We start from the raw sequence: 27,333 nt of genomic DNA, 5'->3' as shown, positions 1-27,333 counted from the left end.
GGAACTTTATCTCCCCTAAAGTCTGTGTGAGCACCGTCACAGATGGCTATACAGAGAACAGACACATGTGAGAACAGATATAGATAAAAAGGCAGACAGAAATCAATGTCCATCCCCTTACTGACTTATAAAACGATACACTTTCACTGACAATGGGAACTGGACACTCTGACTAATAGTACTCGTTGGAAGACCTGACTAATTGTACCATTTTTTTTTTACTGATGACTATTTAGGAAAAACCTTCTTCAGAATTTGTGTCTAATCATCTAGAAGTGATTTCTGTAATTATAACATCCTTTCTTGAGTTCAGATTAGGCTACAGTGAAACCAGCACTGTGTAAGTGTGTCTGGGTGAAATCGAGAGTGTGATCTCGTGGCCTTGTGTGTGTGTATGTGTGTGTGTATGTAATTGCTCATGACCAAGGTTTAATACTAGAAATACACTCATTTGGAATGAACATTTCCATGAATAAGAGATATAGGATCGTTTTTTTGCTGGGTAAATATAGGCCCGGGTGAAACACTACCTGGAAGGATGCATTCAACATTGTATCTATGAATGCTTTTGGAGCACTGAGGTGCATCTCGGTTACTCCCTGGGGATATCGGGTCCTTGAGTGCCTTTTGTGTTGCTTTGAACAGTAACATGATGCACAAACACCACATGCACAAAAAAACCCCAAATAGATCAGATTAAAAAGTAATGGAATCAGGATGAAAATAATAAGCCTGCTGACACTATATTACATAAAAAAGGATGACAGTGAGTCCAGTTAGATGAAACCAGTCTACTGCTGAACAAAGTAAAAAAAAAAAAAAAAAAAAAAAAAAAAAAATGAAGACCTTCTGATTGAGTTTGGAGCTTCTGATGCCCCCTAGTGTTAAAAAGTATGTGCTACATGCTTGCCTTTTTAAACTCTTTCACATTATATTAAAGGGAAAATCCACCTTGCATATTAATCTTATATTTTATTTCATTTTATACAAGTGTGCAATTGAGGGTTAAGGGCCTTGCTCAGGGGCCCAGCAGTGGCAGCTTGGTGGACCAGAGATTCAAACTCACAACCTACCGATTGGTAGTCCAGCAACTTACCCATAAGCTTACCACATGGTATTCAAGTATTGTTTTATAGTAAAATACTTTTTTTTTTCTAGTTTTTTGTTCTCTATTTTTACATTGGTCAATGATTTCCTACATAAGTAATGTTCAGATCAGGATTCCAAACTTTTGGTGTTTATGTTAATGCCACTGTCAAGATCATTGTGTTTATCATCTCATAGTTCACTACCTAGCTATTTTGAATCTCAGGATATGTATTTCTTTATTGCATTCTGGGAGTTTGAGTCCAACATTTTCAATGATGTCAATGATTTTTTATTAATATGACTTTGAAAATGGTGAGTGAAAAACGGAGCACGTGCTCTTTTGTTTTGAGGAGGTAAGACTCTTTTTCTTCTATTAAGCACCATCGAAACTGTGTTTGCAAAGTCCCCTGTGACAACAATACAGCACACAGGAACATCAGTATGGCACCAACCAACCAAGCAAGCAATGTGAACTTCATTCATTCATCTCAGGCGTCACTGAGCATCAAGGCAGGATACACCCCGGACGGAGTGCCAACCCGATGTGCCAATCACAGGGCACACACCCTCCCATTCACTCACGCAATCACACACTCTGGACAATTTTCCAGAGATGCCAATCAACATACCATGCATGTCTTTGGACCAGGGAGGAAACCGGAGTACCTGGAGGAAACCCCCGAGGCACGGGGAGAACATGCACACTCCACACACACAAGGCGGAGGTGGGAATCGAACCCCCAACCCTGGAGGTGTGAGGCGAACATGCTAACCACTAAGCCACCGTGCCCCCGCCATGTGAACTTCCTTACATTAAAATATACACTTGCATTTTAACTCTTCATTCTTACTACTGATTTTAATATCAGTGAAATATAACATTAACAGGTATGAGACATATTGAATAACCTAATATATTTTTTTATTATTTTGTTAAATACCGTTATTTTTAGTGAAAATTTGTTTTTGTGCAAAAACATTACAAATGAAGTCTTTTACAAATAGAAAACATATCTTAAAACGTGAAACATTAAAAGATATACCATAACCATAAGTATAAAGTTTGTATAGTGGAGAAGGGGCACCACAATGCCCTGTAAGTATGCACGATATGTATATATTGCATGTTGCATAGGGTTGCACACTGGATATTTCCACACTGGATATACCATGTAAAATACCTCTAGTCTGAAACATAATTATTTAGCAATAACATATAGTATAAGTCTTACATTTGAATGATTATCGCTTGTGTGTTATTATATCAGTATGTATTCATGGATGTATTTAAGATATGGTCACTCCAAATGTTTTCATCATGACTATGGAATGGATAAAATATACATGGTGGAACAAAGTACATGGTGTCCTCATTTAAGACATTTAGAACCTAAGAGGAGGAGGGAGACAAGGTCATGAAGGAATTTCAGGAAACTCCTCCACTGGGAAGTCCAGTATGGCTCATATCCTGACAAACACATTCATAAAAAACACTGACAGAAAAACATGTGCAAATCTCTCGACCCTAAGGAGTACTTTCAGCCATGGCTCACTTTCACTTACAACTGAGTCACTGTGCTGAAAAGCACAGTAAATCCTTCAACGGTAATATTGCAGTACAGAGGAGAAGCACAGCTCTGAGTTCAGTCAGTCCATCAGCTTTATGGCCTCCTCGGCTGAAGCTCTAGGAATCAACTCAGGTCAGATGCTGCTCTTAAGGCTAAGACATGTAAGGCTAAGAGGGGTTCTGGCACCTGTTCTGTAACTTGTGTCCATTAAGCAGGAGCAGACCTCTAGACATCCAATTTGAGTTTGTCTGTGCTGTAGTCTTGGTCTTGGTCCAGCTTTGCCAGGGTCTTACGCACACGCAGGGCAGTGAGGCGAGCCGAGGGACTTTGGAACCAGCACTCCTTCATAATTTTAGCTATGGCTGACAGAATCTGGACACAAAGACATTCTGATTCAGTAAGTGGATTGTGGACGTCTGCTCTGTCCGGGTGCATTGTTCATAGCTTAAAGTAATACGGCATTAGCAGAAAGAGCTTTTAAAAAGTTTCAGCTGACTACGACAACAAGACAATGACAATTTTTAAGCTTAACAGAAAAGAAATGTATACCGGATGGGAGTGCAGTCGGTTGTGAAGACATGGCCTGTACTGGTCCACACACACCACCTTCTTCATCTCTTCAAAACTGGGGTCGGAGGGCACTACGTCAAAAAACGGCAGGCGATACTCCTCTACAATTCCTACACAACAAAGATTATTTTTTCACAAATTTTAACAATTTATTGATTGACAATTTTACGATTATTTTTTAACAAAGTCATATTTTTTCAAAGATGTTCAGTTAAAATTTGCAGTCACCGACACTGTCTTTTTCCTCACAAAAAGGTCAGAAATTTGTTGAGACTGAGAGTCAAATCATATCAGCAAAAGAGACATTTGAAATTTTAAGGAGTTTGGAACAGCTAATAGTTCTGTGGGAGGAGGGCTGGAAGACATCCAGAAAGTCTGTGTATGTTTGGTAGCTGACATCTCGGAGAAAAATACTCAAGAGTATGATTTTACATCAGAAAGGGGGAATGACAATAAAACTTTATATCCTTTACTGTTTGACAGGACATAATAAAAGACATGCTTCTGCCATAAAGGTATAAAGTATATGTGTGCATAATGTGTCTAAAAAAACAGAGAGAAAGAGATAAAAAAGCATCTGGACTGTATGAGTTGGAGTGCTGACACTTGATAAGAGTGTTTATAATTGCTGGACTGCTAATCGTGGGTGGATAGTGGAGACAGACACAGATAGAAGAAACGGACAGACTGGGCTGGCAAGACACAGACATGCGGATTCTGTGAAGTGATGTGACAAATATGGGAAATACTTCATTTACGCTATTCATTATGATGTAATACATGTTGCGTGCAACAGAACAAAGGATTATTCATAAAATTAATAATGACTTTGCCGGATATAAACACATTAAATCATGATACTTTATCAGCCTATGTTGAATAACAATACTGAACACTGGGGTATCCTGGCACTCACAAAAACATATATGCCCCCTTTCCACCAAAAAGAACCAGGTGCTGGTTCAGAGCTAGTGCTGGTGCTGGTTCAAAGTTGGTTCCACTGGAGAGCCTTGTAAGAACCGGTTTGCCTTTCCATGGGCTAGAGAGCCGTCACAGGGCCGAGTCTTACGTCTTGTATATCTTGTATACGTGTTATCTTTCCCAGCAACGTTAGCGCAGCAGCGGCAAACACAAACACAACAACAACAATGGTGGATGTTGTTTTACTGTTAATGCTCATGGCTTTGTAAACCTACATTGGCATCCAAACGCGGCGATTCCAACGTGTACGTGCAGCTCCATGTAATTTGTATAAACGGAGGTTGCAATCGAGAAAGTACATAACATTATTTTATCATTAACACAGAAAAAAGTTAGCCTTAGCATGTAGCTACCTACTATAATGTGTGCTGATAATTGATCATATTGCAGTAAAGTAAAAGTGTATTAAACATTAGTATACTTAAGGTACATTATCAAAGCGCTAACAGTAGCCCCACCCACAGCCCCTGACACAAGCGGTTCTTAAGTCTAGACCAGCAACGTTTTGGTGCTACTTAACAACCACTTTTCCTGGTACAGAGCCGGTGCTTTGGGTGTTGAAAAAGAAAGAAATGATTTTAAATTAGGTGCTGGCTCCGAACAAGCACTCAAACTGCCTTGGTGGAAAAGGGGCAATAGAGAAATATGGGTTATGGATGGACTTATTACCAACTTAAAAATGACCAATATCTTGCAGCAGATGGGTTTTTATGATTTTATTTATGCCTATGGATAAACTCTTGAGTTAAATGATTTTATATAGTGCTCCTTATAGAAAGTTATAGGGAATTCTGGACCCTGAATACGTGCACTGTACTAACCGTTTACGTTGGTTCGACGGGTGATCTCCCACAAAACCAGTCCCAAAGCCCAAATATCAGTCTGCTTGTATGATTCAAAGATGTCCACACGGATACTCTCATCTAGGACCTCAGGGGCCATGTAGCGTTTGGTTCCCACCCTTGGGTTGTTCCCTACATCCAGGTAGTCATTGGACTGAGAATGAATGACAGCCAGACCTATCAAAACACCCAAGAGCAACCCGTAAATGATTTCAGATTCTGTAAAATATTTACTAGTTGTATTGTACTATAAATATTTTACACGTTTTAGGTAAACCCTCCTGATACATCCTTTTAGCATTTCCCTTACCCAGGTCAGCAATGCAGCACTGGCCGTTCCTCTTCACTAGGATGTTGCGGCTTTTGAGGTCACGGTGGGCGATGGCTGGCTTCCCCTGAGTGGTGAGGATTTCTGTGTGAAGGTGCACCAGGCCACTGGCTATCGATAAGCACATGCACAAACATGTCTCCGGATCCAAGAGGCTGTACTGCAGGAAGTCATAGAGAGAGCCCAGCTCATGGAAATGAGTAACCAGCCAGAGCTGTGTGCTGGAGTTCTTCGATGTCATGTCTGAGGCAATGAATCCTGAAAGGAGAGATTGAGAGACAATACATAGCTATGTGCTCAGTAGCATGAGATGTTTAGCCTTCTACGGTTTGAGAGCTGTAAAAGGAAATCAATTTATGTGCCAGTACTTGTTAGGTACAGAAATTATCGTTGGCATGTTAGAAACTGCTCAACACACAATTACAGACACACACACATCATAATTACAGGGAGTTATACCAGATAAATACACTAGACTTACAGTGGGAAAACAGCCACTATTACAGAATCCACATGCAGTCACGCAAGCCAGACATTTCATTTTGCTGCCAAGAACTGCCTACTTTCTTGAGATGCTATTTGCAAAAAACGTTTACACATCACTCTCTAATAACTTTAAAGCTGTGATGCCAAACATCTTAAAATCCAGTGACTATATTGCGCCTATATAAGCAGAGATTCTGAAGCTTGTATCCGGCTAAATGTTGAACACACCTGTGACTAATACAGAAGTAATATTAGACATTAATGAACAGGGCACAGTGTTGACCACAAACCACATTAAACTGAATATTTATTATTTTGTATTAGCATCGCCACCTCATATCTCCGGGGTCCTCTGATTGATCTCAAACATCTATAAGGAGATTTGCGTATTCTTCCTATGTCTGTAGGTTTCATCTGCGTTGCCCAACCATACAAGTAGGTGAATAGGGTAAGTTAAATTGTCCTAGTGATGGACTAATGTCAGATCCAGGGTGCATTCCTGCCTCACACCAACTGATACTGAGACAGACCCTGGATCCTCTACAATCCTGACCAGGTTCCAAGTATGTGGGTCTTACCCAAGATGTTTTCATGTCTTAATTGGACAGTATTGTAGATTTCAGTCTCTCTGAACCAGGACTGTTCATCTCGAGATGAGAAGATTTTCACAGCCACGTTCTCCCCCATCCACGTGCCCCTCCACACCTCTCCATAACGCCCCTTACCTGCTCCCAAAACATACAGTCTTAAAGCTTTTACCATATGGAAAAATAAAGACACTTTAATTTACATTATACTAATATAACCAGGTTTTTTCAAATTCAACTCACTCACCAACACACTCCACTAAGGAGATCTGACGAGCCATGGTCCTCTGCACCAGGTAAGGCAGGCCAGTGCCACTGCCTGATGTGCAAAACTCATCAAAAATATCCTAGATAAAACAAAATTAACCTGTCAAACAGATAAGACTCAAACATTTTATTAGAATTCAACTTATCAGGTTGCTATAAGTACAGATTAAAATATGTGCGATTATATGAAAATAATCAAAAAGGAGGTGGCGTGAAGCATTACTTCTTACGTTTTATCAGTTTATACAAGCCATACAGTTCTCTCTGTAATGATGATGTAAGGAAATTAATAAACACCTTCTAACAGAATTAACAACTCACCATGCTGTGAAATAAAAGATCCTCAATGATTCTATTTTATATTTATACAATAATATAAGGTTAATATATGTTATACAGTATATATGTTGTGCATGAACTCATGAGCAGCAATTACCCCATAGGTTGGGTCTGCCCCACTGGGCAGTTTCAGCATGGGGGGGTGATGTTCCTGCAGATCGTGCTGTCGTTTGGAGCGCAGCCACAACACAAAGATGCACACTGTTATGGATAGCAAAAGCAGCACCAGCAGCGGCACGACCACCAGCACGATCACACTGCCAGATTCACTTGGTTCCACTAAAACACACACAGACACAAAACATCAATATTTTCAACATGCAACATTAAAGGCTAATACAATTATGCATAATTTATCCATCTGTTTTTTTTTTATTTCTGAACGTTACACATGAACTGGCTGTAGTATTCATCTATATACCACCACTAGATGGCAGCAGTGTAATCTTTTTTGTCACTCTTATGTGTGTCATAAGAGAATTAAAGTCCCTACACGGAAATTCCTTACATGTAGCTATGATCATGGAGCTTCAGAATAGACAGAGAATGACTGCCACCTCATGTCATCATGATTTGAGCATCAGATCCTCCAAACACAATTTCTTGTTAATAAGTCATTCATAATTCCTGACCTGGTTTCTCAGGTAATGTCAGGTTGGCATTGCAGTAATCAGTGTAGCAACACTTGACGAACACGTTGGGGATCCCATTGGCGATGCACTGCTCCATCTGATCCTTCTCAAAGCTGCCCTTCGTAACCTGCCCATGGTTCCAGGTGAAGAAGCAGACAAACCCTACACAGGAGTCTGTATACGTATTTTCACATGCACAGTTCACCCTGTGGCCTTTGAGAAAAAAAAGAAAGCAGAGAAAGAGAAAGCATGAGATAACAATGATGACATGTCACAGTTGACTTATGCTAACTGAAAATAATAAATAACTGTGTAAATGTCATGTAATGTATTATTCATCTGATACTACAACAGATTGCTGTATCACATTTGATTGCTTAAAGAATCACATCATACTTTTATATTCATTTATAGTTATGTTTAATGTTGTGGAATGTCAGAGAAAAAAGTTAATTCCTGAATCACTTTTTGTCTAACAGATATAAACAGTAACCCCCGTCAAATTCATAAGACCAAAAATGTCCAGCTTCTCATGTTAAGGAGAAACTGCAAAGACTTCTTTCCTGAAGACTTTTCCATGGTGGAAAGCTACTGACTTTTACACGCTGACACTAGAGACTCCTTCCAAAAATGCTAAACCGACATCACCTCACAGAAAACTTAACACATATCATCACAACACTATTAGACACATTTTTAAATCAGTTTATTTGAATCCATTATACTTGTCCCTGTGTAATTCATAACAATGAAATGGTAACTGTCTATAAAATAAACTTTAATATACCCTTGAACTAGTAACTACTGTCACTTCTTACTGTGGTGTTATAAAAAGTCAATAAATCGAGAAGCAATCGAGAGAGTTGAGGTATATTTATAAAATACCACATAGAAACATATCAGGGTATGTAAGTGTAGTATAAGTGTAGTAGTATCCTGACAAACACATGCAGTACATTTGCACAACACGTGTCCTGTCAAGCACAGTAGGCTTAGCCGGAAGATGCACGTTTCCTTTGCAGTATTGTTTCATTGCTAGAGAGAGAGAGAATCGCACCTAACTGATTTACAATCAGTAACACACAAAAATCACAGCCTATCATGTAAGATGCTAAATGACATGCTAGGTGTAGCTCACAGCTCGCATTACCTGAGTGCACCGTGTTTAGACTTGAACACATCAAAGTGAGCAGCAGCAGGAATCCTGCAGCAGCCTCCATCTCTGTGGTTGAGACAAAAATAAAAGACATCAAAGGCCTGTGAAATGCTGTAGCTTACGTTACGCTCACATCCGCTGCAGTCACCCCTGCCCCCCTCATCACTGCAACATCAAATCATCTACTGTCTTGTCTTGTCCAGCTGTGGTTTTAAGCTGATTTGAACCTGGCTGGCATGCCACGTGACCAGGATGCAACGTCCCTAGATGGTAGCCCAGTCCCTGTGGTAGAGGAAGTCATGGGCTGAAAAAGCAACAGGCAGTGGGTCCAGTCAGTCTGCCTGCACCCTAATTGCAGCAGTCAGAGTGGGTGGGAACAGGCTTTAGAAATGGACACGCTGGCTGCTCGGCACACAGAGTAAATATTGATGGCTATGCTTCCTGCCATTGAGAAGCTCGGCCGCAGTCATTCCTTAAAGTCTACGAGGGAGCTTGGCACGCAAACAAGATGGCTGCATGTGGCTGTTTGTCTCATGAGATCATCAGATGATAAACATCTGAAAGGCGTTGACCTGGCTGCTTTTAACATTTTACACTATGGAGACTGAAAAAATGACATTCTAAATCACATAAAGTTCAGCTTATGGCGGATAAGCATTGCGTTAGAGTTAAGTCATGCTCTTTCTGCAGCTTTTCGTTGAAGAAAACCACTATAGGGCTTTTTAAACGGTTCATCAAACATCAGGAAGCATTTGAGCATGGCTCTGGGACTGTAATTCCATAAGTATACAGTTTACTCCTTTCATGTAATGGAAAAAATGAGTCAACCATGCTGTTTTGAAAAAGATGGGTATTAAAAGCCAGGCAGGGGTTGGAACTGATTCTTTTCTTCCAAAGACACAGAAAAATGTCATTGTTCTGCTTTGATGCATTCTGTAAAACATATGCTTTGGGTTATATTTTTTCCACAATATTCAGAAATGTTAACTCTGCTATAGATGCTTCTGTCCTTTAGACCCAAGATTAAGGCTTATGTATATCATCTGACTTTGTATATCATGTGCATCACATAGCAGACCGATACATGAACATTTATTTATCTTGGTACTAGGTATCTTACTGTACCTTACTGTCATACAGCTTTGGTTTGCAGGCTGCTGAGAAAATGTATCATTCGTTTTAGCTGTTTGCAAAAGCAACCCAGAACAGCTTCAAAAACAGGGCCCTTTTTAAGTGTGGTTACATCAACACTAAAAAAGCAGATAGCTAACCATTAGACACATCCTATGTAGATAGTGCTGTAGCTAAAGCTAATTACACAAAGCTTTAAAGTTGTACTTTAGTCAAACAATACATGGGTCAGTCAGGCGCCTTTAGCTAAATTTCTCTCAGACTGTTATCAAAGGCTTTTCAGATTAGGCTATCAGAGTTTATCCTACTTGTTGCTTTTGATGTATTTTTATCTTTTCAAATATTACGATTTCATTTAGATCAGTCATTTACATTCCCGAGTGATGCCTGAATGCAACTTGAGGGAAAGGAGGGAAAGGTACAGTACAAGTAAAATGTCATGTAAGGCTATGAGACACACATGATGTGCAAAGTTATCAATGTACAGTTCAATCTATGATTTCAACTAGCCTTCGGGCATCTCATGTGCATTTATGTACACCGCTGTACAACAGGCAGTCTTTAGTATTTAAGACATGCCGTGTGTATTTATGTACACTGCAGTACAACAAGCAGTCTTTAGTATTGAAGACATGCCGTGTGTATTTATGTACACTGCAGTACAACAAGCAGTCTTTAGTATTTAAGACATGCCGTGTGTGTGTGTGTGTGTGTGTGTGTGTGTGAGTGACTCCACCCCTTACCCAAATAATGCTCTAAACCCCTTGGTCAACCTCCAGGTCTGCACTTTATCATGTCTTGTATGCAATTATTCGACAGTGCATTAATTTAATGTGTTTACTGTTGATTCCGTTTCCATCAATATGGGTTTCAATCCTAAACACTTACTGTATGACGGTTTCTCTAGCTTGCTATGATGGATATACACTATATGGCCATACATTTGTGGCACTTGACTATAAAAGCCACATGTGCTTACTGAGCTTACCTGCTCCAGACTAACTTAGGGGCATTATCATGCTGGAACATGTAGTGTCTTAGTTCTAGTAAAGAGAAATTTGAATGCTACAACCTTTTCTACTAGAAAACCTACTAGGCTGCATTAGCGTTTCCTGTTTGCAGAAGCCCTCTCTCTGTACAGCTTTGTAAAGTTTACCTCGTGTTTCAGTGTCAGTCACAAATAGACAGAAGGAAATTAGAGATGACCATTTTTTCCCAACCAGTTTACTATACCAGAGAAAAAAAAATCTCTATAAACTATAGTCACCTGAATAAACTATAATTATTTTAAAAATCACAATTTTTATGTAATATTTGCCAACTTATCGAAAGTATCGAAGCAGAATAGTAAGAAGTGCAATCTTAATTCCTTGAGAATGTTTAATTTGGGGGTTATGCACCAAACCTGTAATGAACCTTTCCAAAAACTGGGAGAAAACCCACATAGATTTTGTGTAAAATAAACCATAGCTGCTATTTACCTGAGTTAACACACTGGTTAATGAACTGGTCTACTAAACAGAAGGACATGATTCAATTCCCAGCATCCTCAAGCTGCAGCTGTTGTGCCTTTAGCAAGAGCCATCTCTCAACTGCATCCTGTCTCATTGTACATGTGAAAGTAAGTCATTTTACATGTGAAAGTGTCAGCTAAAGGTGTTTAAAGGTAAATCGCTTGATGTTGTCCGTGGCACATATTGGATCCGTCACCTATCCATTGATTGAGGCAGGACTACACCTGGTATACATATCTGAAATAAAACTGGTAAATTCCAAAAACTCTGATAGTAGAATGGACACACTGTTAAATAGGTTTTTTCATATCTACATATCTAGTCTTATCTTTTTCATACCTTCATATCTATTCATATCTACTAGTAATCTAATAAGTTCTTATTATAAAGATAAAATAAAACTAATAAAAATATAATGAGGTGCCTCTATGCAAATAAATGACTATTTTCAAATATTTTGTTAGTACTTTTGTTAGTATTAAATTGTTTGTCTTTGGCAAACTTTCCAGGCAAATGCATTTTTTATTTCTCTCCTAATACAGAAACAGATTTCTGTCACTGACCCTAATTACTTCTGTGTCATCTGAGTGGGATGTCTGATATCAAATCAGACTGGATCAGGCAGTAATCTCATTAATCACAAGTTATTTTAGACTCTTCATGGCAAGCAATTCCTGTTTCACTGTCCCTCTCACTATTTTCACAAGTAGCAGTCACCAGACTCATGGGAAATTGTATACTTTGTCTCCGACCTTCCTCTTTTTTTTTCTCTTTCAGAGATTCTTCTGGTTATATAAAGTCAAACATTCAGTGAATGCTTCCCATAATCTCACTTCATAAAAGCTAATGTAGATGAATACTGTTTTCCTTACATGGTTTTATACTGAGACCCAGTGACCAAAACCAAATGTGCAATAATTAACACCCGTAACTTAACAAAACAGTGCCTGGAAGGTTTTAAGGACGTTATCGGAAGCTCCATCTTGTCGCTCTTTGCAATGATTTGACATCAGTTGGGAAGGAATGGAATGACATGATGGCCTTCGTGTGTACCAGATTTCCCTTGAAACATCAGATCCTTGCATTTATCCACGCGTTTGTTGGGTGTGGATTCCTTTTACACTCTCTCTTGCAGAAACAAAGTGATGATAAGGTTATGTTATGTTCTACAAAATCATCTCCACTTTATGATACAATCTCAACAATTACCATTCAATTACATGGTTTTGCAAGGCAAGGTACATATTCCTTGAAGATGGTCTTGGGTACTGTCTGAAAAGCTTCTATTGAACATTATACTTATATTATTTAAAGCAGATCTACTGTAGTCTTGTACAAAAAATGACAAGACGATGAAACAAGGTGACTGCACTCACCTGTAGTAAACATTACTGGGTGAAAACGAATATAGGCTGAATCCCAAATAGCTTCCTATTAGACACTCGGTGAACTACACTGGCTTTGGAATCCATTGTATTCCGCCCTATATAGTGAGCGTGTATAGGGAGTAGAGCGCTATTTAGGATTCAGCCTAAATTTGGGCTCGTTTTACTTTAAAATTCTGTTTAACCCACTATTTCTACACCTACATTAACATTATTAACAATTCGAACCAACACGTTTCACGTATAAAATGTTTAATATAAATATTTGGCTTAAATTTGACTTCAAAATCCTGTCTTTTTGTTTGTCATTTACCTCAGGATTTAATCATTTACCTCAGAATGTGGTCGGTTACCTCAGGACTTGGTCATTTACCTCAGAATTTGGTCGGTTACCTCAGGGTTTAGTCATTTACCTCAGAATTTGGTCGGTTACCTCAGGATTTGGTCATTTACCTCAGAATTTGGTCGGTTACCTCAGGATTTGGTCATTTTCCTCAGAATTTGGTCGGTTACCTCAGGATTTAGTCATTTACCTCAGGGTTTGCTGCTCGTATCTCCTCTTCCTCTGATAGATCAATAATCCATTTGCTCACGAAGCAACACTTTAAGGCCACATACTACCAAATATTATTGTATTGAGCTTTCTTTTAAGCACGTAGAGCTTCTCCTGGATCCAGTGTTTAGAGTCCGTACCGTTCACCACTACATCAATCCTCCTGATCAGCGTCGGTAACAAAAAAAAAACTTGAACTTAAACTAATTTGCAAAACTTAAACTAATCTCATCTCCTTACTCGTAGCTGTTAGTTTTAGTTCAGCTGGAAACAAGAACGCAGTGTAAGACGCGAAGCTCTGGAGAGAAGGACAAGGCGCGGTATCTTCAACCCAAATCTTTCTACTGATAAAATGGAAGCTGTAAAGTGGAGCTCGTGCAGAGGGACTTTTAGGCTCTCTCAGTCTTCTGTAAACAATCCTCTTCCTTGGATTCACTCTCGATAAGCAAGAACCGAGTTGATGTTCTTACTGATTTGTTGAATATCCAGTGCAGTTCCCGCCCCGTATTGTGTAGCCCGATGGGCTGGAATGCGTTCTCTCAGTGCTGCTTTCCTGTCGCTCACAAACCTTTCATTTTCGTCACGTCTGTCATTTTCTATGAATAGAGTGTGTTGTTGCAACAAGCAGCTCATTACTTTACTACACTTCTACAAAGTTTGTGGACAAATCTCAAGTTAAAACGTCTTACATTGGAGTACAAGACTTAATCTGCCCTGTACAAGGCACACAGTTATGAAAAACATTATGTCAATTCTCAGTCATTGGATCACATTCAATAGAATTTAGTGAAAATAATATAATATATAAGGTCGAAAACCTTCTATAAGACTATTACTCCCTATAAATAAAACAAAATCAAAATATACTACATATTCAATACCAGTTTCTAATTTATATGTGCTTGGTTGTTAGAACATTTGCCTCACACCCCAATGGGGTTTGATGGGGGTTTGGGGGTTTGATTTGATTCTCAGTTATATGTCCAGATATAAGCTAACTGTCATCACTAAATAGACTTTGTGTGTGTGTGTGTGTGTGTGTGTGCGTGTGTGTGTGTGTGTGTGTGTGTGTGCGTGTGTGTCTCTGTCTGTGCAGTTTTACCTATCCAGGATGTCCCCCTGTCTTGTATCCCAAGGCCATTGAGTAGTATATCTGTTACAGAAGATATATGAGGTGACGTATGATGATCAGGCTATCATGATAAAAAGTTGTGCATGTGACAGTGCAGATTTAAACACAAATCATACATAAATATAAGGAAAACGACAATACAATAAAAACGAAAACAATATTAAACCTCCATAGTGTCAACAGTGGAAAGTCAAACATTGGAATCTCTTTCGATAAAATGAAAATTTGTAGATGATTTTATGGACATTATGCACTCAGTAAGCGTCATATTAGGAACACCTTTGCACAGACGCATTTATGCAATAATCTAATCAGCCAATCTTGCTGCAGCAGTACAGTGCATAAAATCGTGCAGATACAGACCAGCTGCTTCATGTAATGTTCCCACTACCGTTAGAATGGGGAGAAAATGTAATCTTGGTTATTTTCATTGTGGCATGATTGCTGGTGCCAGTCAGGCTGGTCTGAGTATTTCTAAAACAACTGATCTCCTGGGATTTTCACACATACAACAGTTTGTAGTATGTAGTTTACTCAGAATGGTGCAATAAAGAAAAAACAAGAAGTAAACAGAGAATAGCTAGACTGGCTGGAGCTGCCGGAAAGGCTACAGTAACTCAGATGGACACTCTGTACAATTGTGGTTAATAGTTCCAATTCTGTCAGCTAAGAACAGAAAGCCGAAGCTGCAGTGGGCACAGTCTCACCAAAACTGGTCAGTTGAAGACTGGAATAAACATAGCCTAGTCTGATGAATCTTGATTTTTTTCTGAGCCACACAGATGGTGGTGTCTGAATTGGGTACCAATACAGCATGACCCCAACCTGTCTTGTGTCTACAGTGCAGGCTGGTGGAGGTGGCGTAATGATTTGGGGAATCTTTACTTGACATACATTAGAACAATACCAACAATACAAATACCAACTATACAAATACCAACTACTTTTAACATGATATTGCACTATGCACAATGCAGAAGTTGTCTCAAACTGGCTTCCTGACCATAACAATGAGTTCAGGGTTCTTCAGTGACCTTCCCAGTCACTTGATCTGAATAGCGCATCTTTGGGACATGGAAGAATGGGAGATTCCTAACGTAAAAATGTAGGCATTCTCCAGGAACTGCATTATGCAATCATTTCAACATGTCAATACCAACAGTAACCTGATCTCAGGATTTAACCTGGTACCCTGGATATGTGTCATAGCAGCAGTATGCACTGCTTCATCATGCCATTAAATCCTTCAACATTAGCTGTTAATTCATTCATTCATTCATCTTCTACCGCTTATCCGAACTACCTCGGGTCACGCGGAGCCTGTGCCTATCTCAGGCGTCATCGGGCATCAAGGCAGGATACACCCTGGACGGAGTGCCAACCCATCGCAGGGCACACACACACTCTCATTCACTCACGCAATCACACACTAGGGACAATTTTCCAGAGATGCCAATCAACCTACCATGCATGTCTTTGGACCGGGGGAGGAAACCGGAGTACCCGGAGGAAACCCCCGAGGCACGGGGAGAACATGCAAACTCCACACACACAAGGCAGAGGTGGGAATCGAACCCCGACCCTGGAGGTGTGAGGCGAACGTGCTAACCACTAAGCCACCATGCCCCCTAGCTGTTAATTCAAAGCTGCTAATTCAACACTAAAGTATATTAAACATGTTGGACTTTAAACCATATATGACATAAGGTCATGCTTTTTTTAAATACAATTTTTACGATAAAAATGATAACATAAGAAGGAGTCCATTAGTAAAGAAGGACAACTTCACTAGCATTTGATGCTTTTGGTATCTTTAACTTGAGCTCTACATATATTCATTCATCATTTTTAGTAACCGCTTTATCCTTTAGCTCAGGATTGTGGTGGATCTGGAGTTTCTCCAAAGGACACTGGCTACAAGGCAGGAAAACTCTCCAGTAAGTTTAACAGCAAAAGTAATTCAACATTGTATGCCGTCATTTCATTCTGTAGGTCTTCAGCACTCTATTAATTAAGGTCAGTCCTGGGGATTTTGATGTCAAAATATCTAATTAATTTTATTTAATTATATACATTCTCAAGTCTTCTAAAAACTCTGCTCATTACAGACAAATAGAATTCTGCATGTTTTCAGAGAAACCTGTTATGGATTTCTTAACACACATTAAAGCAAATTAAAGTAATGTCAAAGTCTAATGTAGAGAAAGACATTGAGACAGAGCTGGAATGGTGTGAGGGAGCCAGACGACATTTCACGTTTCTGGGGAAAAATACACAGACAGGAGAAAAAGGATGTGAATTAGCCCAGGATAATGCCTATCTTGTGCTTATTTGAGGTAAAGACAGTTATTGTTTGTTGAAAAAAAGAGATTCAGGAAAATTGTATTATCTTGGATTCATGTATAATAGCTCATAAATAGCTCTATATCATGCACACAATGTTTGTGCAATTGAGTGTGAGGCATTTTAAAGAAGAATTGATTTTCCGAGTAGGACTCTCCTCCTTTCCCAGAGCTTGTAATCTGTACACTTGGCTGATGTGTGGCAAGACCAGCTGGAACTACTCACATCTGTGGGATGAAGAGAGGAGGAAAGATTATTTGATTCAAATTTTTTATTTTCTTTGCAGTTCCCATGAATGCAGGCAGTCATAAGCACATACAATCTTATTTTCCTTGGGATCAGCACAAACTGACCTCTATTTTTCCCTTGAGGATGAATGTCCCCTAGATGCAAACTCCTAACAATTAATGAGGAAAACGTGATAAAGATATGAGCTTAATAGCACGTCAACTTTTTAAAAAACTTTTTATGGTTATAGCTTCTGTGGTGAATATATACCGACTGCACAATTAATTAAGAGCATTTTTAAAAATATCAGCCATCTGTTTACTCATCTTTGCTCCACAGACACTAAAGTGACTTCTTTCCTGCTCTCTTAACCTTTTAGTCAGCATTAGAGTGCCAGTGATCATAAACGTGATTGCAGTTTTAGAATTCTGAGTTACACATGAGCACAAAATGTTTCAGGACTGTATTACAAAATAGCTCATTGTATATTGGCAAAGTTAAACTTGCAGAGTTCATTCGTTCATCTTCTACCGCTTATCCGAACTACCTCGGGTCACGGGGAGCCTGTGCCTATCTCAGGCGTCATCAGGCATCAAGGCAGGATACACCCTGGACGGAGTGCCAACCCATCGCAGTGCACACACACACACACTCATTCACTCACGCAATCACACACTACGTACAATTCTCCAGAGATGCCAATCAACCTACCATGCATGTCTTTGGACTGGGGGAGGAAACCGGAGTACCCGAAGGAAACCCCCGAGGCACGGGGAGAACATGCAAACTCCACACACACAAGGCGGAGGCGAGAATCGAACCCCCAACCCTGGAGGTGTGAGGCGAACATGCTAACCACTAAGCCACCATGCCCCAACTTGCAGAGTTTTACATGTAAAACAGAGGTTCATGTCATATCATGATTATTATTCAGTTAAGAAGAAGGAAATTTCTTTATTTTTTTAAATGATTAAACACAAGATGTGTCTGCATATTGCAGTGAAGCACACTGTGACTTAGCAAGTCACAAGGAATAAGCAATGGAGTGTAGAGAAAAACTTCATTTTTCTGCTTTCTATGACCACCTTGGTGCTAAAAATGTGTACAAAAAAAAAATACACAGACACCAGACAATCTTCATAATGTAAACTATAGTAACATGGAAACTCTGGGTGTTTCGTACACACTTTTCCAGCATTAACAGTGTTCCTAGAAAATACAGACAGGGACTAAATTAAAGGAAAAAGCACCCCAAAATCTGAGTGTTTGACTAACATTAGCCTCTAGAACAGCATCTGGAACTGAACTAAAATATATTTCCTTAACTGGTGTCTCCTAAAATGTTAGAATTGTGTCGATGTCCCAATATTTATGGACCTGACTGTATGTGTCTTAAATCTTCTTCTGGAAATGGCATTTTAATGATAGACGTCTAGTATCGAAGTTTGTGAAATTGTGTTATCAGGGGTTTTAAGGGCTGTTTTATTATTTTTAAAGATTTTTATAATTTGTTTGATCATACTTTTGAATATTTAGGTTATACTGTTTAGGAAAAAAACAAAATGTAAAACATGCATGACTCAAAAAAATGTAGGAATTTATTTTGGCTTAAAACAAATTTTTGCAAATGCATAGTAGAAACTCTTGTATAGAGATGCTGATTGGGCAACATGCTCTTCAATAGTATTGCAATAAATACATATACTATCATCCCTGAGACACACAATAAGACAGCAACAGAGAAAAGAATGTGTTCTTTATGAGGGTGTCTTACGGAAGGAAGGACAGCGAATTTAAGAAACTCTGCCATCATCTGTTATATACACCCAGGAACATATATTAAAGATTCTTAAAGAGTAACATCATATAACTATAGCAAGCATTTGAAATAATAAATAGGACTCTATTTGCAAATGATTTACTCATAAACTGAAATAACATGCATGATAATCCTGTATCTCTGAGCTGTCATTATTATGTAATAAAGGTCTTCTTCTCATGGCTGTTTGGAGAATAAACTTATGCAAACATCTGGCAGCGTACCGTACTTCACAGCAATAAAAAAACAACCAAAACAACACACAATTACATTTAACAGAGCCACTATCTGTCCCATTAGTTTTTTTAGCTCGGCTTATTATGGGAAGTAAAATTCTAGATATATGTGTGTGTTGATGAGTTTCTTATCAATTTTTTGACTTTTTCTTGGCAGTTTTTTCCATCTGCATCTTATGAGCCTTCTCTCTCTCCAGCCGCTTCTTCTCTTTTTTCTTCTCCATTTTCGCCTCCTTGTACTTCCAAACAGGTGGCTCCAGGTAACCTCTTGACATCTTCCTTTTCTTTTCCTTCTTGGGGGTTGGGTCAGCTGACTTTGTCACTTTGATTTGAGGGATGCAGCTTGCAGGGAAGACGCTGTTATGGCGGGCTATGCTGCGTGGGACCAGTTTAAGCATTCTTCTGGAAGCCAAGGAGAACATGCTGCTCTTACTCTCTGGGTTTGAGTAGCATGAGGACAGAGATATAGATGATTTGGAACTGATGGTGGAGGATTCTGAGGAGATGGAACCATTGCTGTTGTGTGTCATGTGGCTGTTAAGTTTCTGGTTTGGGTTTGACTGCACCAGTCCACTCATGGCTAAATACCTCTTGCCGATCTCTGGGGGGCTCGAGGGACAGAGTGGATGGCAACCTGTGACCACCAGCGGACTGTGGATACTTGTGGTGATGCGCACCATGTGATCCAGGACACCGTTGTCCTGAGGATCTTGTGGAAAACTGAACGTGAATGTGGACTTCAAACGACAGGCGACCTTCTGCCCTGCACTTTTTGTGGTTGTGGATTTTCGTACCAGCTCTTTAAGATCTGGCCACTCTGGGACGTAGGTTTCACAGAACTGCTCTGCACGAGGCCGATTGAACAGTTGCCTCAGTCTTGTAAAAGTTTCAAAGTGTCCTGTTTTTAGCGCCCACTCTCTTACATCCTTCCTCTGTGTCGCATCTACTGAATTTATATCTGCACCTGAAACACAAAGAGAGAAAGGAGACAAAAGTTAGACAGGGTCACAAGTTCTAGGAGAACTTGTGTTTTATTATAAATTAGTCCTCACTTTTTAATTCTGGTGAATCTTTTTTGAATTTCTGTGTAAATCTTACATTCGAATTGAATTGAATTGAATTGAATTCAATTTTATTTGTATAGCACAACAGACATTGTCTCAAAGCAGCTTTTCAGAACATACAATTCCTATGTAGATTTATTTGCATTCATTCCCTGTAGAAAAAACTTCCTTAGATGGTATAAAGAAGAAAAGAAGAAGGGAACCCATCCTCATTTGGGTAACACTAGAGAGTGTGAATATAAATTATTATAAACACCAGACAGTGTGAATATAAATAATGTCCTTTCTACAGTCATATACAGTCAGTTGAAATTGTGTAAAAATGAGCGCCTGAGGAACTCAAATTAATCTAATCAGCTGAGTTTATTATAGATACAACAGCAACACAATGATACTCAATGATGGAGATACAGCATATGTAGAATGTAATTTTGTATGTTGATTAAGAGGTTGTTCTCCTCAAAGTCCTCATCGGCTCGGCAACTTCTCTTTGGATGTCTGAGATCTTCATGAAGTAGAAAAAAAACTTTACAATATATATAGCATTTAACACACTTTGGTAGTCAAAGTCTTGCTACATGTTCATGCTTAACATGAACGTAAGAGTTAACATTAACAGTACTACTGTGCAGTAGAAGTTGGTTTTCTGTTGGTTTTAGGGTTCACTGTATAGTTAGTTTACTGTGTAGCCTATTTAATAGTTTATTGTTGGAGTTTATTGCATTTATTATCTTCTTATGAGATAAAAATTCTAGCATATCTGTATTTAATGAGAGGAACTACACTAAAGTTTAGTGGAATTAACAAATCATGTTAAAGGTTTAAACAATTTTGAGCTTTAGATCTTGGTTTTGTAGTGAGTCATAATATGAGGCACAGTATACCAGCAAGACGACATTATTGCGCCCCCTTTTGGCCTTTTGTGGAAGTACATGAATTGAATTTAAATTAAAACGGACAAGATAATATTTCTACACTAATTGTAGTGAAGACAGCAGAGTGTTTATTTATTGTAAATTGTATTTTCAGAAATCCATAAAGTTATAAGCAAACATTTTGGTACGATGATTTTAATAGTGTTACACCAGTGAAGTAACTCATAAAAGTTATAGAATTTGATAAAAAAGTTATTTTTAGGATGTTCTTGTAAGTATTATCTTCATTGGCATTAATATAATATAATGTAATGTAATCAACTCTGTGACTCAACTCTCCTGCTGTGCTGCTGGCCAGAAATAGATGAGTGTAAATAAACTGCTGCCTTTATTGAACTCTAGCTCTAAATAGGTCTGGCTGGAATGAAGAGGGATTTTAAAGTCCTGAAAGGTCCACACATTCTTAATCCAGTCCTCTTTGAGATGACTCTTGGATTAGCAAAAGGGATCAGAAATTCCATTAGATCTGACTTTTAAACCTTCCTCTGTTTGTGTCATCATCTGATATTTTGCTTTTTCATTAAACGGCTGTAAACTATAATCAAAATCTCAGTTTCAAAAGAGGATCAGTTCCATTTAGTCTGGTTCCTCTTATTGTTTCTTGCTTAAGGTTTCTCAGGGAGCTTTTCCTTGATGCTCCTGAGACTGGGTTGCTCAATAGGGATCTAGATTTAGACCTGGAGTTCAGTAAAACTGTTGTGTTCCTGTCTATTGTTGCAAAATGCTTTACCAATAAAATGTAATTGAATTTTAATTCTTGGCTCGATAGAAATGGTGATAAAGGAGCAATAGCTTGAGGGTGGGACGGGAAATTACTAAATAGGGAGAAAATGGAAAAAACAATTTTACCAGCCATGAGCAGTGAGGCCACACAGTCGTTGTTGCCCTGCAAGGCTGCTTTAATGAGAGCAGTGAAACCTCTGTGGTCTCTGAGCTCAATGTCCACACCGGAATAGTAGTTCAGAATGTAGGTTAGGATAGTCACAAAACCTGCAGTGTACAACAAAATGAGGCTTTTAGATTTCCCCTGATTATTTATACATTTGCTATTTATAAGAGAAACCATTTAAAAGTGTGCTTACCAGCTTGTGCTGCAATCATGAGTGCTGTGTTTCCGTCATTATCCTGATGATTAATATCCAGAAATGGACACTGATTCAGGCCGTACACAACATCTACAAAACCTTTGGAAACTGCCAACATAAGGCCGTTCTGTCAAAAAGCAGGACAAAACCTTGTAAATCACTATCTTTAAAGTCTGTGACTGATGACTGTGATATGTGTTCTCAGAAATTTGCTGTCATTGGATTAATATTAGGTTAAAAATTCAACTGAACTCCTACCCTGCCATTGGTGTCCAGCTCCATGACTTCTTCCTGAGTTACGCCCCGCTCTAGGAATTTGCACAGGGACTTTGCCTGGTTCTTAGCACATGCCTGATACAGAGTGTTGACCGTTCTGTCCATATTGTCCTCCAGCTCATACTCAGGGAGGGCAGAGTCATCTGAAAATATGCTCCCAGAGTCTGAGTCCTCCCAAGGAATATACACAGAGTCATCCTCATCTGGACCAAAGCCCAGATCTAGATCCTCGTGAACTTTAGCCATCTGGGTCTCACCAGTGACAGATCACACACAGAGCAGGAGCTCCATCCCTGTTTGTATCCCAGCTGTAGTCAAGCCAGACACCTGCAATGAAGATATTAGTATTATTAATGGTCATAGATCACATCTTGCCAATGTACAGTAGTTTAAATTATTACAACATACAATAATGGCCCAGAAAGTAGGTATGAATCTGAGTGAAACCTTTTTTAAAAACTCTCAGCATGCCCTATCTCTCAGAGGCTATGAAGGCTCTGAGTGCTATGGACTAAGTGCCCGACTATAGCACATGAGGTGACTGGAGATTGACAAGTGCTAATCTGTTGCTGTAAACTAGATGTGACCCGAGTAAAACTAAACAAACGAGGTGAATTGTTCTTGATAAATTAATAAAATGTTTACCAGGCACGTTTACCTGCGCATCACAGTGACTCTGCAAAAAAAAAAAAAGAATTCACACAATCAGTTATCTTTCAAATATTCTGCATCTTCTTCTTCTTCTTACTAGTAATAGTAGTAGAAATAGTAATAATAGCAGTAGTAGGTGTAGTAGTATGAACGAGGATATGAATATTGTTCAGTCCTGAAAGAAGAGAATTGATGAAATGACCCTTTAATCTAATTGCATAAAGTATAATGACATTTTAAACCCTGTATCTCCTGGGACAACATCTCAGCAAGTATTGTTTGTTCACAACACACATTAAACCCTTTATCTGGACTGATTTAATGTATTTATTTACTTAGTTAAAGTTATATTCCAAGAGCATTGCATGCCAATTCAGCATTTGGTCTTACAGGTTAACAGGTTCCAATGACTGGCTATGTTTAACTCTTTCTGATGATAACATATTTTATCTGTTACAGGGTGACGTCATGTGGTGCTGCGATGGGTACGGACAGCGGGTGAAGATGGCAAAACATTGTGGTTAATTTCCATAAACAGTCTGTTCTTGTAGAACTGACACTCAGTTTATTTCCAATAGCAGATTTGTTCAGCTGGCACCACAAACACAGCACAGCTTTACCAAACATTAGGCAAGACTTTCCTCATGCTCCTAATGCAAAACACTTAAGCTGAATAATGTGTGGAAAAATACAGTATATACCATTTCAGCTATCGTGAATGATTGACAGTTGATTTAATTAATTTCTCTTAAATCATGAGGATATTATTCCTCACAGATATAGATCAAGTAGTTCAAAAGTCTTATTAAATATCACCTAAATAGTTAAATATTAAGTAGTTTATCATTAGGAGGTAAGAAATTACACTGTGTGATAGGATGTTAGGATTTTATGATGCTAAAACAATTTAATGTTTTGTAATATTGTTCCAATTTAAGCAATGTTTTTTTAAAAGCTCAGTTGCTATATGTTTTTTAAAAGCATGTGTTAGACAGGGACAGTTTCACTACAGATGTAGTTAATGTTTAATGTTATTTGAGTTATTTATGTGAAGTAATCATTTGATTTGATATTAGAGCCATACAGTTTTCTATTCCTAAATCTAGAATTACTTTTTAAGAATTAAAATGAAGAATTACTGAAATTTCTGTTTATTTTTAAATGATTGAGATTTGGATGAATTGTTTTCTAATTACTCACTCTCACTCACTCACTTTCTACCGCTTATCCGAACTACCTCGGGTCACTGGGAGCCTGTGCCTCAGGCATCATCGGGCATCAAGGCAGGATACACCCTGGACGGAGTGCCAACCCATCGCAGGGCACACACACACTTTCATTCACTCACGCAATCACACACTACGGACAATTTTCCAGAGATGCCAATCAACCTACCATGCATGTCTTTGGACCGGGGGAGGAAACCGGAGTACCCGGAGGAAACCCCCGAGGCACTGGGAGAACATGCAAACTCCACACACACAAGGCGGAGGTGGGAATCGAACCCCCAACCCTGGAGGTGTGAGGCGAACGTGCTAACCACTAAGCCACCGTGCCCCCTGTTTTCTAATTAATTTTATTTATTTATTTTTTAATTTAAATCCATAGCAACTAAATCACAAAAGTTCCCTATTAAGTGAAAGTAGAGTTAGCTCATATAGTTTCTCTCTCTCTCTCTCTCTCTCTCTCTCTCTCTCTCTCTCTCCCCTCAAAGAAACAAAAAAGCTTGTCTCTTGTTGCCTTACTATAATATGTACTCAGTGAAAGGTGCAGATATCACACTGGACTCGCACTTCTCACCTGTGTTGCCTTGTCTCTTGCCTTGCTTGTCCTGATAAAATGAGGCAGATTCCTGTTTTTTGATGGCGATTCAGACAGCAAAAGGCTTCAGTCCTTACAGTTCTGAGTCAGCTAGGTCACTTAGCTAAAGAACCTTCCCAAACCTCTACATAGATGTCTTAAGTCAGGCAACATGCTCCTGCTCATCCTGATTATAAGAGATTTGGGGATTAGTTGTCAGAAACAGCAACAGGCTTTTTTTTCTCTGTAGTTACAGTGGACTTCAGAGCTCTTTGGTTTTTCCTTCTTCCTTTTCTCCAATTTTCACTGTCTTAACTGCATGATTTGTTTCCACAGTGGCAGAGTGTAAGAAAAATTGAATGTAATGGCTTAAGAATCTGTCTGATTATCTCTCCCTTTCAATGCCAGAAAGAGGAGATGACAAAGTGAGTGTATTGACCATGGGGTCACAATCGAATTATGTTTGATACTAGTTTCTCTCTCTCTCTCTCTCTCTCTCTCTCTCTCTCTCTCTCTCTCTCTCTCTCTCTCCCTCTCTCTCACACACACACACACACACACACACACACACACACACACACACACACCACACACACACACACAGGGACAATCACAGATGCACACAGACATATGGTTTATAATTAACTATAATTAACTATAAAACATGATGAATAGACTGTTATAAGAATGTGTGTAGTTAGTATAGGAATTACATAAACTCATCCTGAAGGAATTAAACAAACTTAATTATTCTCATTTAATTTTTTTCCTTGTGAAATTCTAATTAGCCTGATGTTATTCTTCATTTTTGTGTTTCATTTTTAGTAATTAAAAAAAAAAAAATTATTATAATTCTTTTTTACATTACCTAGCAGGACTGACTAATTGTTTGATCTACTGTTAAGCCACAGCTGACACATCACATCATCACTGCCATTATAACATTACACAATTCATGTTATTATATATATATATATATATATATATATATATATATATATATATATATATATATATATATATATATATATATATATATATCCCCCAGTGTAGTTCTGTACTGTATTTCCACTCTTTATTCAGCTGGAGGAGGTACAGCTTGATCAACAGACGTGATGATGGACGATAGGAAACGTGTATAGGGAGTGTGTTCTTGCTCTGCCAGGGTCACTCAAATTTAGGAGACAACAAGAGGAGGGAGCTGAGTTGAGTTGAGCAGGAAGAGAGCAAGACGCCCCTGCCCTTTTCTCCCATGGCTGACCTGAAACAGGAAATGACAGGAAGTATGGCTGACCTGCTATTTAATAGAGAGGCTGTTTAGGAGTTCAGAGAAAAATTTCCACTTGTTTTTGCAAGTTGTTACATCCCTAAAAAAACAAAAAGAGTGCTGCTGATATATTGATATAAACAGTATGCTTTATTATATTTTATTGGTTTGACTTTTGTGTCCTTGTCTGTCATTACTACACTGTAATAATCTGACTTTAAATCCATGTGCTCCGAATGAGTGTCTTTCCACTGTTGTGTCAGAAGAGGGAGTCAACACAAAGGCAACGAAGGACTGAAAAGTTGTTCCTTTGTTGACCTAATTCCAAAAGAATGTCATTGCGTTGTGTAATAGGTTATGCTCAACATTTTTATTTATAGGATTGGGTCTTGTGTCTTTATCAAAAACAGATCCTCACGCTAGTAAAAAAAATAAAAAATAAAAATAAGATGGTCTAAGAATACCATCAAGCCAAAAATTGGTACAAAAAATATACATCAAGGCTGTTTTAATTAGTGCCCATTTAAGTGCAGGGTAAAACAGATGGGTGTGCAGTCTTCGTTAAAAGACAGACAGTGACTCAAATGTCCGGACAACCAGAGGAAGGTCATTTCGCCATCTGGGTGCCAGTTGAGAGTCTTAATGCTCTTTTTCATGTTGTGGGATTGTGGTTCAAGTCGAACCATGCTGGAGGCCTAATGAAAGCGCCTATGTGCCAACATTTTAGGCTTTACAGGCAGGCATCAGTGCATTAAATCTAATCTGGACAGTTATAGGAACCAGTGCAGGCTAATGGTGTTGTATGGGAGAATTGAGGAGGTTGGAAACACATCCTACAGCTGCATTCTTAATGAGTAGTAAGGCGTGATGTTGTGCAAGGAGAGGCTAGTTTCAGTAGTCCAATGTCAAACAGATTAAACAAGATAAAACATCTTATTTTTCCAGTTTTTGTTGTAAAAACCTATTTTGTTTTGTGATTAAACAAATGTCTGAACCTCTGAAACCCATTACAATATGGAAAAACTTGAATGGAATCTTATATTGTTGTATTTTATTTGATCTATTTGTC

At 38.8% G+C, this 27,333-nt stretch overlaps 2 protein-coding genes across 2 annotated transcripts; both read right to left on the bottom strand.

Annotated features, from left to right (window-relative positions):
• Positions 1 to 1,989: 1,989 nt before the first annotated feature.
• acvrl1 (activin A receptor like type 1) lies at positions 1,990 to 13,917 on the bottom strand. Its single transcript, XM_060893505.1, has 10 exons — positions 13,409 to 13,917; positions 8,840 to 8,911; positions 7,690 to 7,902; positions 7,155 to 7,336; positions 6,699 to 6,798; positions 6,443 to 6,589; positions 5,361 to 5,636; positions 5,030 to 5,227; positions 3,207 to 3,337; positions 1,990 to 3,029 (listed from the first exon to the last, which is right to left on the bottom strand). Exons 2-10 carry the CDS (start codon positions 8,907 to 8,909, stop codon positions 2,883 to 2,885), a joined length of 1,464 nt encoding a protein of 487 aa, XP_060749488.1. The 5' UTR covers positions 8,910 to 8,911; positions 13,409 to 13,917; the 3' UTR covers positions 1,990 to 2,882.
• Positions 13,918 to 18,904: 4,987 nt separating this feature from the next.
• On the bottom strand, positions 18,905 to 22,865 carry ankrd33aa (ankyrin repeat domain 33Aa). The gene is made up of 4 exons (XM_060894365.1): positions 22,529 to 22,865; positions 22,268 to 22,397; positions 22,035 to 22,175; positions 18,905 to 20,150 (listed from the first exon to the last, which is right to left on the bottom strand). Exons 1-4 carry the CDS (start codon positions 22,790 to 22,792, stop codon positions 19,318 to 19,320), a joined length of 1,368 nt encoding a protein of 455 aa, XP_060750348.1. The 5' UTR covers positions 22,793 to 22,865; the 3' UTR covers positions 18,905 to 19,317.
• Between the last annotated feature and the right edge of the window lie 4,468 nt (positions 22,866 to 27,333).

The sequence above is a fragment of the Tachysurus vachellii genome, chromosome 19, assembly GCF_030014155.1.
Source record: "Tachysurus vachellii isolate PV-2020 chromosome 19, HZAU_Pvac_v1, whole genome shotgun sequence".
Classification (NCBI taxonomy): Eukaryota; Metazoa; Chordata; class Actinopteri; order Siluriformes; family Bagridae; genus Tachysurus; species Tachysurus vachellii.
Note: the sequence above shows the minus strand (reverse complement) of the source record. Positions and strands in the feature narration are given on the sequence as shown.